The following is a 12,754-nucleotide window of genomic DNA, read 5'->3' as shown; positions in this document are numbered from 1 at the left end:
GAATGAGGTGAGTGCTGTAAGCACAGGCATCTAACCCATCTCTCTGCTGTCATTATAAACAAAACTGATTTTCAGTCATTACTGATGCATGAATCTGCTACAAAGAGGACACTTCTAAAAACCCGTTACAGGCCTCTACCAGCCTTGAAAAATACCACAATTCTAATCAATGACTTAAATGAGGTCAAAAGTCAAGGGTACTTAAGGTCATAAGTGTCATAAAGATGCAAGGCTGTAGATAAAACGATAATAAAGATCCATAAATGTCTCCAAACTGAAGAGAGCTGACACTCCATAGAATGCACGTCAAGTTTCACAATTAGACTAAAAGCTATATAACAAGGAAGAAAACAAACCACCATAGCTTTACAGCAACATGCACAGTCTACTAAAGTCAGTCAAGACCAGAAGTTCAACATAAATTAGCAAAATCATTCAACCTCAAGAAACATTATGAAGTTCCCCTTTAAGAAATTGGGAGTTTCTTAAAGGTATGTGCAGTAGTGGCACATACCTTTAATCCCAGCACTTGGGAGGCAGAGGCAGGCAGATTTCTGAGTTCAAGGCCAGCCTGGTCTACAGAGTGAGTTCCAGGACAGCCAGGACTACACAGAGAAACCCTGTCTCGAAGAAAGAAAGAAAGAAAGAAAGAAAGAAAGAAAGAGAGAGAGAGAGAGAGAGAGGGAGGGAGGGAGGGAGGGAGGGAGGGAGGGAGGGAGGGAGGGGAGGGGAGGGGAGGGGAGGGGAGGGGAGGGGAGGGGAGGGGAGGGGAGGGGAGGGGAGGGGAGGGAGGGGAGGGGAGGGAGGGGAGGGGAGGGGAGGGGAGGGGAGGGGGAGGGGAGGGGAGGGGAGGGGAGGGGAGGGGAGGGGAGGGGAGGGGAGGGGAGGGGAGGGGAGGGGAGGGGAGGGGAGGGGAGGGGAGGGGAGGGGAGGGGAGGGGAGGGGAGGGGGAGGGAAAGGAAGAAAGAAAGGAGAGAAAGAGAGAGAGAAAGAGGGAGAAAGAGACAGAGAAAGAGAGAGAAAAGAAAAAGAAAGAAAGGGAAAAAAAAGAGAAAAAAGGGAAAGAAAGAGAAAGAGAGAGAAGGAGAGAAAAGAAAAAGAAAGAAAGAAAAAGAAATCGGGAGTCACAAGGGAATGGAACACCAAGCTGAACTGGCCTGATCAAGCTCCAGACACAGTGATCACAGGTATATTTCATACTTTAAGACAAAAGGACTTCTACAATCTACTGAAGGACTCAAACTCTGACAAATGAGAAAGGCTGATAGAATTGAGGACTCAATCCATGATAGAGAATGCACAGGAACAGCTGTACGTCAATGCACAGGGCACACCAATGTAGTGCCAGAGGATTCTAATGTGCACAGCAAAACTCTTTCTCTGTGTACCCAGAGAAACAGGTATACAAGCACGTTTGAGTGATGACCAACTCGCCTTCCCTGCCCCCAGCTGGAATCTCAACGTATCCAGGAGTACCCATAAAGCCTCAGCTCTTAGCAGCCTGCCTGCTCCTGGTACTCTGTTGGGTTGGAGTCTATAATCCTGCTACACTTTGAACAAAATATTAGCTGTGGCTCAATGAGGATATCCTGAATTCTGAATTTAGTCTAATTAGAGCAGGGACATGAGCTCACTATGAAAGTTACTGGCTTTTACCCCTGATATGAGATCAGCTATCTGCCATAATTATGTATTTTTCTTAGGTTCTGCTTATATAAACATCTCAGTGGGAGATAGGTATTTTCTTCCCTATGTGAGGTATCCCATATGGCAATCAGAGGAGCAGTCCATATAGCACTCTCCACTTCAGTATCCACTGTACACTGTATGATATTGCAGTGTCTACATGAATACTGAATATTATATATGACAGTGTCCAGGTATACATGAGTAAAGACAATAGGAACAAGGAGGTACTCATTAAAATTCAGTTTCAGCAAACTATCCTGAATCTCAGGCAGAAAGATGTAGTCGATACTTTAAAGATGTAAGATGAGAAACCAAAAAAAAAAAAAAAAAAAAAAAAAACACAACAGGTTCTCTAGGATGACTCAAATAAATAGGCTAGAATTAATCTCTGCAAGAAAATATTAAAGTGTTAGATTGAGCCATTTCCCAGCAGTGACAACTACAGTCTTCACACTTTGATTACCTGTGCTCTGCACCCACGAGCATGCCTGCTCATTTTAAATGGATCTATCGTGAAGTGCTTTAAGAAACCTTTCCTAGATAGTAAGTTTGAAAGCAACATAAAGACTCACACACTGGACCTGAAAAAGAGCTTAGCAATGAAGGCACTTGTTGCCAAGCCTGATGAGCGGAGTTCAAATCACAGACCCCACAAGGCAAAGAGAGAAATGACTCCAGAGGAGTTGTCCTTTGACCTCTCCACTAGAGTTGTGATACACACATGCCCATACAAATACACATAGACACAAAATAAATAAATGTAATTTTTAAAGGTTTGTTCACACTCGTCATATAAATATAATTAAACTTTTAAAAAAGAAAACTTACAAAGATTTAAGAATAGATATTCCTGATGTTTAGCATAAAACTAAATTCTACCACAAATAATTTTTAAAGTGACAAATAATACTGTCACTTTTAATGGGCAATAACAGAAACTACCTCATGTAAACATATTTATTTAGGAAACAACACAATCTCACTGGCAAGATTTCTGCTGTTTTTAACAATATCTAAGAAAATGCGAGAAAGAGTTAGTAAGTAAATTACATGCATTCAACTACCAAAAAAATTGCTTACCTGTAATACAAATTTCTGATCTATGTATTTTTTGGCAATGCTGGGTTGGAATTCTTGGCTTTCCAAAAATCTTATGAAAAATTCATATACAAGCTGCAACAAAAAGATTATAGTTAACTTAAATTAGACTTCATTAAGAATATTGAAAACCACAAAAACATGTTACACTAAAACTGACAGGGTTTAGGACATTATGTTTAATTAGCCTATCAACCCATGAATCACGTAGGCCTTTCTTGTGACTCACAGTTATTGTTATAATTCTTAACTTTTAAAATTAAAAGAAATATAGCTAGACAAAGCAAATAAAAATCCATATTCTTATCATTTATAGGGAACCTCGCTGTCAAAATTCTCTCTCTCTGTGTGTGTGTGTGTGTGTGTGTGTGTGTGTGTGTGTGTGTGTGTGTACACACGCTGCACAGGTAGGTAAGTAGTTCAGGGGTAGATCTCTCCTGCCACCATGTGGTCCTGGGGATTGAACTCAGGTCACCTTGATGGTAAGTACACCTTGACCTCCTGAGCTATCTTGCTGGCCCATTGTTAACATTTCATGTCCACCTCTCCCTCTGAAACATACACCTGTACTATATATAAATAAATATTTGCATATCTTGATACTTTTGCCATTCAAACAATACATTATGAATAATCTGTGCCAACAGTATCCAAACCATCCTTTTTAGTAAATAAACCATTACTCATAATTTATACTGAATTCCATCCATAATTAGGTAATCTCCTATGCAGATATTTAAGTAGTTTCTATAGTATTTCTCTAGCAAAGTGCTCCCCAATTCATTTTATACAGAACACACAGTTTTTTTAAATACTTTACAAGTAAATATTTTTAAAGGAAGATTTATCAGATCAAAAGATTCCCAAACACTCTGGACTGTTCATAATCACTGCCCGATTTTCTTTAAGGACGTGTGCTGTCAGGAGCTGGTGAGATGGCTCAGCATTGAAGACCACTGACTGCTCTTCCAGAGGACCTGAGTTCAATTCCCAGCAAGCACATGGTGGCTCACAACCATCTGTAATGGGATCCGATGCCCTCTTCTAGTGTGTCTGAAGACAGCAACAATGTACTGATATACATAAAAGCACTACAGCTGGGGGCACAGATCCTCATTTGGAAGCAGCAGTCTCACAGGCAGAACCTATCTCAACTGCTCAGATTAACTGCGCAGGACCTATGTATTCTCTTTCTTTGTATAACAGGCCACACAGACTACACAGCGGCATTACTGAAGTACAACTCTTAAGAGAGGAAACCTGGGCTCAAAGCCCAGCTCTGTTCCTTCCTGACTGTAGAAGTCTAAGGATGTTTGTCTTCTGAATTCTGTTTCTTTCACTTTGCAATGGAAGTAATAATAAGATTAAATGTAATGTTACACACAAAGGACAGTTGCAAACATAATCACCATTATCTGCCTAAAACAACATTCATGTTTTTTTCTTACACACTTAAAATTAGCAAACATACCCAAAAGCATTCATTTCATATATATGTGTAAATATTTAATTTATATATTTTATATGTATTTATAAGGAAAGGCTGAGAAATTTTAAAATATGTATCATTTCATTTTATAATAAAATGTATTACATGTTAACATAAACACACACATATATATATAAAACAAATGTTCTTTAAAATCTTTATTATAAAGAAAGGAACTAAAATATGTATGCTGACACATGCCTGAAATCCCAGCACTGAAAGACTGGGCAGGAGGGCTGTGAGTTCAAGGCTAGGCTTTCATTTTCAAGGGAAAATCTTGACTTAAAAAGGTAAGATAATACAGAATTTCATTGTTTACATTTTGAGTAACACTCTTTAATACCTGATATAACAGAAGACAAATTTATAACCACTTCACTATTCAAGCTGTTGAGACTTATTGTTAATGTATAATTTTTTTAAAAAAGTCAAGGTTTGGTGAAAAAGTATTTCAGAGTCTTCTCACACAATTATAGATCTTCTTCTTTAATACAAACATCAAATCAACCATCATTTCTGAAAGCAGAGCTGCAGCAGCTTAGAAGTTATAGCACATGAGCAAGACACCTGGAGCTCAGCTCCAAGGACTCGGGTCAGGATGATGGGCATAGCGGCTCCTGGAGCTCCAACTTCAGAAGGCAGGGGACATCCTGGGAGCAGGCTGGCTAGCCAGACAAGGTGCACCACTGAGCTCTGTTTGGCTGAGAGACCCTACTTCAAAGGATAAAGGTGAAGAACAATGGAGGATGATTCCCAATTGCAGCCTCTGGACTCCCTGCACTTGTATGTACTTACATTCATACATATGTACAGACACACACACAGAGAGAATGCAAAAGGTAAAAAAATAGAAAAAACAATGGGTTGTAATACAGAATCTGAAATGATGCCAATGAACTATTCACTATATCACAGTCTGGATGGACCTTGATCATGTATGCTCCTAACATGAGTTATTTTCCAGTTGGGAAATATTGGCTCACTGACTCAGACTGAGTTTTCAAATATTGACACATTCCATTTCACAATATCTTTTTTCTAATCACATTTTTATTTTCTCCCAAGAACAGTCTAAAGCTTGGTATATAACGAATATCTACTATAAGACAGATATATGCTATACTACATAACAGATACACACTGTAAGACAAGTACAGACTTTCTAAAGTTCAAATTCTAAGTTATGCTTCCAGTATTCAAATTCTATCGGTGGTAAGAAGTGTTATCAATTTGCCCTCATTGTTTTAGAGAAATATCTGACAAATACCTAGGTCTTAACAACCGTTTGTTGTTTTGTCAAGCAGCTAGTCTAGCCTGCCATCCAGAGCAATTACAGCATCTTTCCGCAGGACCACCACAGTACTATGATTTACACATACTTCTCATGTCACCATGCAGAATATTCTTAAATGTATAATCAGGGGTCAAAATTTAATAGAATCAGTCATTTTGCATGCTCTTCAAATACACTTTTAAGTGAAACGGACACCTTTAAATGTCAAGTGAAGGCAGGGAATGCAACTGAGTAGTTGACTAGTTTGACACTTGTCTTTATTTGTGCTAAGTCAACAAGCATTTTTAAACACCACTGTTGGATGGAGTGGTAGCATACACCTTTAATCCTGGCACTTGGGAATGAGAGGCAGACAGATCTCTCTCTGGTCTACAACCTGGTCTACACAAGGAGTTTTAAAAGAACCAGAGCTACATAGTGAGACCCTGTCTCAAAAAACCAAAACCAGCATCAAGCCCACATTTTTTATAATGAGCAGTACAAACAGTACAAGGATGAACAACTATGATTAAAAACAAAGACGTAATAGGGGCCAGAAGAACTGGCTTAGTGAGTAAGTGCTTGCTGTCACACCTAATGAGGGAATTCAATTCCCACAGAAAGAGAGAGAAGCAACTCCCAAAAGTTGTCTTCTGACCCCCTCTCTCTCCCTCTTCCTCCCTCCCTCCCCCACCGAATAAATGTAATTTAAAACTTTTATTAAATGTTAGCAGGCTGCAGTCAAGAGGACTGACTGATCTTCCGGAGGTCCTGAGTTCAATTCCCAGCAACCACATGGGGGCTACAACCATCTGTAAAGGGATCCAATGCCCCCTTCTGGTGTGTCTGTAAATATCTACAGTGTGTGTGTGTGTGTGTGTGTGTGTGTGTGTGTGTGTGTGTGTGTGTATCAAATAAATCTTAAAAAAAAAAAAAAAAAAAAAAGGTGTTAGCCTTGTGGGCCACTAAAAATAATCGAGGGACGTCTAAGGGTCCAGAAATACTACTAACAAATATTCCTATAGAAGTCTGGTGCTTCAGACTCTAACACTTAAATTTGGTGTTCCTAGTTCCAGGATTAAGCTCGGGGTTCAGCTGTGCCTACTGAGCCTCACTGCCCTGTCCCCCGTTAGCACTGAAGGACTTTCTCGAGCTGCTGCAGCACGGTGCTGTGTGCTGTAACGGCAGCTATGTAGGAAGCCGAGGCATGTCTAGTTGTAGATGTGGCCTGGGGGACACAGAGATAGCCCATGTCAAAATGGGGGATGGTAGGGGAGACAACTAACAAAACTACGTGGGATTTTTTTTCCTCTTAAAAACTTTCTAAATTCAAGAGGAAAAGTCTTTCCCAGTGATGTGTGAGGGGCTCTTGTCATAATATGCTTAAATCTTCACTCCTCACACAACTGCTCTCTTTCAACACACTTGTTTTTCAACTCTTACAAGAATTCCAGACTTACTTAAATGACTCCTTGTTCTGAATTCCACACAAGGTAAAAAAGATCCATCTCCTAGGCCTGATTTAGCCAACAGGCTTTCTACTTAGACTAACAATTTGATTTCTCTATCCTGGTCCCTTGAAAGCAGTTGTAATATAAAGTAACTTGGTGGAAAACCTTCAGATGCATTTATGAATAAGCTCAAAGTAGTTCTGCACTTAAGAAACAAACTGACCTCAGAATAAAACAATCTCCCTTGAGTTTCTAAAGTGAAAACTGGGGTGGGAAAATAAATTACTATTTGAGGTCTCCTGAGGAAGCTCTGTGAACACAAAGCTCACCCCCTGGTGTCCAGTCTCACTGCAAGGCACTGAAAGCAATCCTTAAACAGAGGTCTTGCAAAATAGTATTCTACTGGAAAGGCAGATCTAATCTCAGAAAACCCATAAACAATAAAATAACCATAGCAACTGTGTCATACCAGCTTACAATATATCAACAGAATTACTAAAAAAAAAAAATTAAACAACATGTGTACAAATAGACCTCTGATATTACTTTATCAAACACCTTGTGAACTTAATATTTTGTTGTCTATTTCTAAGTATTTCCAAAGATCCATACATAGACAGAACAGACAGACAGACAGCTTAGTGTTTCTGTATGAGTCACAAATTTTGCACAATAGTCAGTTAGTTGGACAGTAAAAATGACCAACTACACACTAACCAATCTTGTGACTCTCTTCTTCTCTACAGTTCTCCCACAATCACGCTTTGCTTTTCTCTAGAATGTGGTCCAGAAGCAGCATGTTGTGAATTACAGAATTCACAGTCAAAGGATGTACCTCCACACTATGTCTTGGTCAGAAAAAACCTCAGTTGGTATACCAACTACAGAGCTATTAGACGGGTGAAGCAGTACACAATTCTAGCACTTGGGAAGCAGAGGCAGGATGGCCAGTCAGAAGACAGCCTGTACTACAGTGTGAGCTTAAGGCTAGCTCAAACATCATAGGGAGACCCTATCTCAAAAAAAAAAAAAAAAAAAAAAAAAAAAGGAAGGAAGAATAGAAGGAAGAATAGAAGGAAGGAAAGGAGAGAGGGAGGGAGGGAGGGAGGGAGGGAGGGAGGGAGGGAGGGAAGAAGGAAGGAAGGAAGGAAGGGAGGGAGGGAGGGAGGAAGGAAGGAAGGAAGGAAGGAAGGAAGGAAGGAAGGAGGGAAGGAAGGAAGGAAGGGGAGCAAGGAAATGCAGGCCAAGCACTGCCAGCTCCCAGCATGTGCCAAAGCCTTGGGTTTATCCCTAGAACTTCAAGGACAACAAGAAAATATTGAATTTAGTGATATGCTATTATGACATCAATAATCTATCACAAAGATAAAGTTTGAATTTCCATGTTTTTGTGCATATGATTGATATATATGTATACACACACACACACACACACACACACACACACACATATATATATATATATATATTTGTAAGGGTTGTACATCAAAATATAAGAGTCATTTCTCTGCTTCCATCTTGAGTTCCCGGGAGTAAACTTGGATTCTGAGACAGGTGCAGCAAGCACTTTCACACTGAGCCATCTTGCCAGCCTAAAGAGATTTCTTAAACACTTTCTGAATGGTCTTGTTAGTTTAAGCCACATTATTGAGAAATGAAAAAGTGACTAATTAGTGCAGTAAGGATACCCAAAGAAAACCAAGGACTCTTGGGAAAAGTCTGGAGCCTGTACCAGGATGCCCACACAGATGGAGCTGAGCAAGCAAACACTCTCCTAGGAGTGGAATGATGTGAGTTTCACCTCCTATTTTGCTTTTTATTGTTTTATCATTTTAGACAGGGTCTCACATAGCCTTAACTGGCCCTGAACATGTTACACAGCTGAGGATTACCTTGAGCCCCTGATTGCCCAGCCTCTCTCTCCCAAGAGCTGGGATGGAAGGTATGTGCCACCATGTCTGCTATTTCTGTGATTCTTAAAAGTAAGTTTTCTTTACTTGACCCAACCTTAGTCAGACATATTTGCCTCAGAGCTAAGAAAGAACTGGAAGGATTATAGGCTTGAACAAGATGTCAGCACGCATAAAGCCTGCCCATTTTATAAACATTTCTGACTTCGTATCTAAAAGGGCAAAAGTCTCATACACCAGCTCTCATTGTAGCTGTAGCTTCCTATGAACCAGCAATAATATTCCCACAGAAGGTCAGGAGCTAGGATGCAGTCCTCACATTATTGCAGTAGCTTGGGAAATTAATTTAGCCTTCTGTTTTCTATCATTATGTACACTTTTAATTGCAGATTCTTTATAATGATGTCTTAACAATTTTTTAAGTTCGGGAAGATAAACTGAAATATTAAATTAAGTCTTTGCTGAATTTTAGTGGAACTAAAGTGAGTGTAGGGAATGATCTGCAGATGATGAGAATGGCCTGGCTCCTCACGGGGATGCACACAGATGGACAACAGTCTCAAAAGAATGAACATTTTAAAAAAATTCTATTTTCTCTCAGACTAAATTTCAATCCAATTGGCTAGTATCAAACATTACGCTGCCCTTGCCCCAGTAAATAACCCTTGACCCATGCTCATGCAAGCAACCCTAATTCAACTCAGCAGGTTTAATTTAAAAAAATAAAATAAAATAAAATAAAATAAAAAGAAGAAGCAGGATCAAGTCAAGCATTAAAGCACACGCCTTAATCCCAGCACTCAGGAGGCAGAACCAGCAGATCTCTGGGCTACACAGTAAGTCTATTTCCAAAACTGAAAAGAAACTGAAAAAAAAAAATCAGAGTAGGATGCAGCCCTGCTGAAAAAAAATCTCAGTGACAGAAGGAGGGGTGACAGGGAAGGGAGGGAAATAACAAAAGTATGTTATGCTCATACAAGAAGTCGTTAAAAATGCTTTTTAATGACTTTTTAAATTCTTTTTAAAAAAGAATAAAGTATAACAAGATTTCCACCATTGATTTGTTCTTTTTTGAATTTTGTATCATCTAGAAAATACACATGAAAAACACAATAGGCCTATAAATTTCTTATATCTTATAGTATATATAATTCACCAGATGATTAAAGAACCATCTAACCTAAGAAAGCACATAGTATTAAAACTAATGTAATTTGCCCAACCTTGGTACCTCTAAGAGGACCACACAGTATCACAAGCCTAGGGACAGGTTGTGAAAAATAGGCCTGGAAAGAGCCCTGTAACCAGAACAGTATGCAATGGACCCATAGCAACAACCTATAGGTACTAAAAAAGGACTAGCCAAGTTGCAAATCTACATAAAAAACTCTAACATGGGAAAAACATACATTAGATTCCTCTAGGCCTTTCACCATGCTCAGTGAGTGAGCACTACACACACAGTGGCTCCTGCCAGCTGGGTGCTGATGGGCAGGGCTACACTCCTCCTCTCCTACCCTCTCTCTCCTTCCTGTCATTTTTCACTGTCCCCTAAAGACACTCCAACTCAATGGAAAGAAGGCTTTAGGGGGCCGACACATTCAAGAGGCTCTAGTTTCTTCTTTTAAGGAATGCTGGCCTCAAGAGAGGACACAAAAAAATAAGGAGCTGGTGTGTAAGTAAACTAAGTAGGTGGCCTGGCACCGGTGTCCCGACAGCTTTCTCTGCTCTTCCTCTTCCTCACTGCCATTTGGCTTTGACCTTTGCATAAACTAAGGAAACTCACTAACTGATATTACAAAGACAGACAAAATGTCCCCGAGCACCGACTGCTTAAAAAAAAAAAAAAAAAAGAGGTACGTAGTACTCTGTGACCTCATCACATCTAGCTAATACAAATGTGAAGAAGTCTGTTCCTGTCTGAAACCCCACAGGCAGGATGGTAAAGTGGCTCAGATAGGGGAGATGAGGGAGTAAGACCTGCGGGCTGGACCTGCAACACAGAGACCCAGTGGATCACGCAAAAGTACTGCACTGAAGCCCACTGTTCCTCTCTTCTGGCATGCTAACTATCAAGCTCAAGAAACACAAGAGCATTCTTCAGTTTGCCTTGCTGCTTCGTATTCTAATTTGATCTCTTCCTTCCAGGAATCCCTGTGCTAACCAGGGTAATAGCTAATGGAGTTTTCTTTTATAACATAAATGAAAAGTCAAAGTACCTGTAAGTGGGGCCATGATGCCTCGAGGGTAGGTTCGTCTTCTTCTGGGTCGAATTCATTGCTGTCACTAGGAGGGAGAGTTCTGAATATATTGCAAGATACCTAAAAATAAACAAGCAGCAATCAGCTCCAAGTACCTCTGGCAGATGCTCTGGGGACACAGTGTATTAGGGAATGCCATGGAACTGAAAATAAGGACCTCTTTCCACGGGCTTCAGGCTGGGACCACCTCGAGGCAAAGCTGCAAAGCCCAAGGGCCACATCCGGAGGTCTCCTGAACAGGACTTCTTGTCCTTGCTGATCAAGTCCTGTGTCTGGGCATGCGTGTCCCACCAGAGCCTGTCTTGTTTCCATACAGTCAAGTGTGCCTCTAACAAATCCGTTTACACTAATAGATGAAGAACTACTAACGGCTTGCAAACACTCCCTGTCCCTGGCTCATTCACAATTTCCACATTTATTGTTAAACTCATAATAAAATTTCTGATATTCACACAGATTTTAAAAACATTGAATCAGGAAAGAAATTTAAGAACCTTCCTAACATCCTTTAAAATCAAACCTAATCTTGCCCCAAATGGTTTGCAAATTACTATGGAAGCTGTATGTATGTCTAAATTTCTACAAACTCACCATTTCATTGCCACAGGCAATATCTAAATTAAATGCTGACTGTTTAAACAAACGGCTGTAAGGCTGGAAACTGTTGAAGATGGACAAATAAGATTCAATGTATCTCCTACTACGAATATTACAAGACTCCTCACAAAACACATTATTTCTTAAATACTGTCAATGCTATTCTGAGTTTCTTTTCCATTTCCTTGCTAGCTCTTCTCCTCCATACTCACCTAACCTTGTAATCAAGCATAACCTCTGATCTGAAGACTCAAACAGGAACAGCAGGGAAATGAATGGAAGCAGAGAGAAGTAAGTGACTGCACATCAGAAGCCGTGCAGGACTTCTACACAGGGTAAAAACTACTGTGCTGCTTTGGATTTTGTTGTTTTGTTTCACTGTGTAACTCAGGCTGGCTGCAATCTCAGAGATCCCCCTGCCTGCCGCTGCCTCCAGAGTATTAAGGTTAAAAGTACTATGCCTGGCTGCTGTGCTAGTTTGAAAAAGAAAGGAGAAAGGCTTTAGAAGTCCCATAGGTTGGTGTGTTTCTCTGTTCAAGCTCTTTATTAGTACCTATGTGTATACATTGTTCTAGGCACTAAGAAAATAACAGTGAACAAAGAAAAGCCCACCCTTCATGAAAATTCTATTCTACTTAAAACTGCAATGCCCACTTCCCAGATATGAACACTCAACACAGATGCAGAAGCTATGAAAGGTAACCAAATGTTACTTGAAGTACAACTGGAAGTCGTGATGGAAAGCAGGGAAGCCACATGACTTGATTTTACCTTTTAAATCAGTCGAGTAGCTTCAGAGAGTTTAGGTGTATAAGGACAAAGGTGCCTCAAACTAGAAGGTGCCAGAGAAAAGAGTATATGTGGAGAGAGAGAGAAAGGATAAAAGATGGGTATGCAAACTGACTGCTCTTCCAAAGGCTCCAGGTTCAATTCTCAGTACCCATGTCGTGGCTCACACCTTTTTGTAACTCCAGTTCCGGGGAACC

The 12,754-nt window shown here is 40.2% G+C and overlaps 1 protein-coding gene across 1 annotated transcript in view; it reads right to left on the bottom strand.

Moving 5' to 3' along the window:
* Positions 1 to 12,754, bottom strand: part of Ppp2r5e (protein phosphatase 2 regulatory subunit B'epsilon) — a 144,820-nt gene that overhangs the window by 28,525 nt on the left and 103,541 nt on the right. The window contains 2 exon segments of the mRNA XM_076921996.1: positions 2,770 to 2,862; positions 11,130 to 11,231. Of these exon segments, the coding sequence (XP_076778111.1) occupies positions 2,770 to 2,862; positions 11,130 to 11,231 (195 nt within the window).

This window comes from Arvicanthis niloticus, chromosome 23 (genome assembly GCF_011762505.2).
Source record: "Arvicanthis niloticus isolate mArvNil1 chromosome 23, mArvNil1.pat.X, whole genome shotgun sequence".
NCBI classification, from domain to species: domain Eukaryota; kingdom Metazoa; phylum Chordata; class Mammalia; order Rodentia; family Muridae; genus Arvicanthis; species Arvicanthis niloticus.
This window is presented reverse-complemented; position numbering and strand designations above follow the sequence as displayed.